Below are 3,774 nucleotides of genomic sequence, written 5' to 3' on the forward strand. Positions count from 1 at the left end.
GATGATTTCTAAAAAGTGGCAGGCGTTGAAGACAAATGTTATTTTTTAAGTAGATAATAAAATAAAAAAATACTGCTTTAACACCATGCAATTTCRCAATAGGGTAAGTCCGGGAAAGATAAACCACGTTTTGAAAAACCTGTAAAATTGTTATCTTTATTTCAATAAAAATCACGAAAGTTTTTTCTCATAAAAAACACATTTTTTAAAGTATCTATAACATTTTAGTAATTCTCACCAAATTCCTATTTGGTCACTACGTTTAATTTATTAAAACTAAATATTTATACACGGTGATCAAAAAATTACGGATAATCTCGATGATGTATTCTTGGAAAAGCTTTGGGGAGTTCGTAAAAAATAAAAAAAAATCTCCTGTCTTATATAATAATTTTAGGTAAATTACACCAAACTTTTTTTAAATAAAAAATTGTTTGTCCAAGTCTTACACAAATAAATTTTTACTGTTGTTAACAATGTTTCAAACAATGTAACAAATTAACAGAGTCCAGAATTGTAAAATTCTAAAGTTCGGTTACAGAATTTTTTAAATATTTTTTTGTAATTTTTTAGAAAATTTATCATAAGAAACCAAGGAGCTTATCCGTCATTTTTTGAACACCGTGTATATTTCAAGTTTAACAAAACATTTATAAATGAAATTCTAATGACACAATATAAAAAAAGTCCACTTTATGCTGTCCCAAAAATTAACATTCTTATTTAAAAAAAATTTCTTGTTTACTGGGTGTAATTTTGAAGCTAGTTCATCGACTTTTCGAAAACGGTTTTCGATATTAACACTATATTTTTCAATAAGAGACGGAATTATCTCGAAATATTTTGACAAAAATATACCAAATTAAGTGAAAAATAATAAATTTTGCTTGTTTACATCACGTTTTTTTGTAAGATTCTGTTAAAAAATAGTGAAAAATTACCAAATTGGGTTGAAAATGACCTTTCTTATGATTTTTACAAAAAAAAAATTACAAAATTGTTTCGCCACAAATCACTAAATTTACTCAAAAATGGTGTTACTTTTACTTTTTTAGATTGTGCTAAAAATTTTGTTCAAAAATGATACCATTTTTCCGTCTTAGGACGTTTTTTATTCAGAATCGCAATTGTTTTGAAAATTTTCGTCGAAAATGAGGTAAAAAATGAATAAACCATCACAAAACTAAAGTTATTTTTGCTTTTTTGGAGAGTTTAAGCATGTTTTTGAGCCGAAAAATCATCTGGTTGCTTTTCCAAACGTTTTAGCAGAATTTTTCAATCAAAAGCACAAAACTTCGTCAAAAATAAGCCGAAAAATCACATAATTAATTCGGAAATGATGTTAACATTTAGTTGCGTTTTTAAGTCTAAAACTTTTTCTTTAATTTTTGCTAAAAAACATACCAAAAAATTAATACATATACCAGACTAAAAAAAAACGACATAATTTATGCTCTTTTCCAGCATTTTAAAACATTTTTCAATAAAAAACGCAATTATTTTGCAAAATTTTGTCAAGAATACGTCGGAAAGTAATTCAATTGGGTAAAAAGAGTGTTATTTGTGCTTTTTTTAAAACATTTATTTATTATTATTTATTTATTTATTTAAACATATTTTAACACCTTTATCCACTGTTATTCAGATATGTAAAAGTCCATCTCTTCCGGATTTACCCTAAAATAAAATTTATCAGTATTTTAAATACAGGATGGATTTTAAAAAACGGCAGGCGCTGCAGAATTTTTATTTATGGCCTAATTTCAAAAATTCAAAAACTGAATTTTTCTAAATAATATATTTTCAACTTTACAATTTTAGGTAGGGACCCACATTTTGTTTTTTCATAATTTGGGAAATATCAGTTTTTTTGTGTAATATGTTCTATTTTTACTAAAAAAATTATCAAAGTTGAAAAAAAAAATTGATAATTTTTTAAAACAATAATTTTTAGTAAAAGTACTATGAAAACTAATATCTTCCAAATTATGAAAAAAAGTGGGTCCCTATTTAAAATTAGAAAGTTAAATATAGCCCAAAATATACTATGGCATTTAGAAAAATTTTAAATTTGTCAGGTTATAAAAGTTGTTTAATTTATTTTTTTAATTTTTGAAATCGAGCCATAAATAAAAATTCTACAATCCCTGTCATTTTTTTAAATTCACCCTGTATAAAGGAAAAAAATCAAGATCAAAATTGAGCGACCTTAAATTCATGACTTAATAGTTTTACATCTTTTTTTATATGAAAATTTTAGACGAGATTTCGTAAAAATTCAAGATTAAAAAAGTAAAAAATTTGAGAAACGAAATCTTGAATTTTTTTGAGTAAATAAAATCGTATGATGGACTTTGAAACTTATTAGGACTCTTCTAGAGCTCCATCTTTCCCGCACTTACCCAAAGTTTTAAAATTTTGAAACATATTTTCCTCCCAACAGAGAATAAAGTGACGCTTTATTCCCTTGGGAATAAAATAAATGAAATACCGAAACTGGAATTGAATAAATCGAATCTTTTAAGTGTTTTTAGACGTAAATTTTCTCCTTTATACCGATTTTTACTTTTAAAATAGCAGTTGAATGTACCGAATATTTTGACACATTTATCATTAATTAAAAAAGTTGTTTGTTTTCTGGATACATAAATAATTATTGGTTGTATTACAAACTCATTGTTTTTATCATAAAATGAGGCAAACCCAAATTACGTACATGTTTATCATTTAGTTTTTGTAAACTTGAAAAAAATTGAAACATTCTTACTATTTTATTAAAATTTGCTTTGAAAAGACTTATTTTTGCGTAAATTTATGCAAAATAATTCCGACTTTGTTCCAGCTTTAGAAAAAGTCCGTGAAAAAATAGAATGTGAAGGTTACAAAGTTCACACTTATCCAGTGGACATCACCGATCGTGAAAACGTCTACAAATACGCCACCATTGTTAAAACGGACATAGGCCCCATCGACATCCTCATAAACAACGCCGGAGTTGTTTGTGGCCAAACATTCCTCGAAATCCCCGATTACATGATCGAAAAAACATTCAAAGTGAACATTTTATCGCACTATTGGGTCACTTAATCCATTATTAATTAATAAACCAATTAAAATAATTCCAATTACAGACCACCAAAGCCTTTCTCCCCGACATGATCAAAACCGGAAAAGGCCACATTGTCACAATCGGAAGCCTCACCGGACTTTTGGGCACTTACAAATGCACCGATTACAGCGCCTCCAAACATGCAACGATCGGTTTCCACGAAAGTCTCCTAATTGAGCTCAAAGTGAGTCGATTAATGAAATTTCCAATTAATCAACCGATTTATTTCAGACACACGGTCATCATGAAATTAAAATGACGTTAGTTTGTCCCTATTTCATAAACACAGGGATGTTTGCTGGTTGCAAACCCAGAAACATGAGCATGTTGGAACCGAAGGATGTTGCAAAAAGGATAATTACGGCTATTAGGAGGGAGGAAGTCTATGTCACAATGCCCACTTTCTCGCGGTTTCTTCTCCCCGTCAAAAAGTAATAACACAAGGCGACAAAAAAGTCCACACACTTTGAACTAAATATTTTTTTTCTAATTTAAATGAATTTAAAATACTTTAACTTTAAAAAATCATTACTCAATAACTATTAGGCCGATTTTTATTGACCAATTTTGTAGATGAGGTGCACATTATGTTTTTTCTTTAACTGGAAGCGTTTCATCTTTAGTTAAAATAATATCGTGTTGCGAAAGAATCAAATTAGTTTTTT

General features: G+C 27.9%; 1 protein-coding gene across 1 annotated transcript in view; it reads left to right on the plus strand.

Annotated features, from left to right (window-relative positions):
* Nucleotides 1-3,774, plus strand: part of LOC123016180 (short-chain dehydrogenase/reductase family 16C member 6) — an 8,905-nt gene that overhangs the window by 3,170 nt on the left and 1,961 nt on the right. Inside the window, exons 3-5 of the mRNA XM_044416413.1 lie at nt 2,843-3,078; nt 3,132-3,293; nt 3,341-3,540. Of these exons, the coding sequence (XP_044272348.1) occupies nt 2,843-3,078; nt 3,132-3,293; nt 3,341-3,540 (598 nt within the window). The remainder of the gene's footprint in view (nt 1-2,842; nt 3,079-3,131; nt 3,294-3,340; nt 3,541-3,774) is intronic.

Source organism: Tribolium madens, unplaced genomic scaffold, assembly GCF_015345945.1.
Source record: "Tribolium madens isolate multiple individuals breed KSU strain unplaced genomic scaffold, Tmad_KSU_1.1 Scaffold_1;HRSCAF=32;Tcas5.2_LG8, whole genome shotgun sequence".
Taxonomy (NCBI): domain Eukaryota; kingdom Metazoa; phylum Arthropoda; class Insecta; order Coleoptera; family Tenebrionidae; genus Tribolium; species Tribolium madens.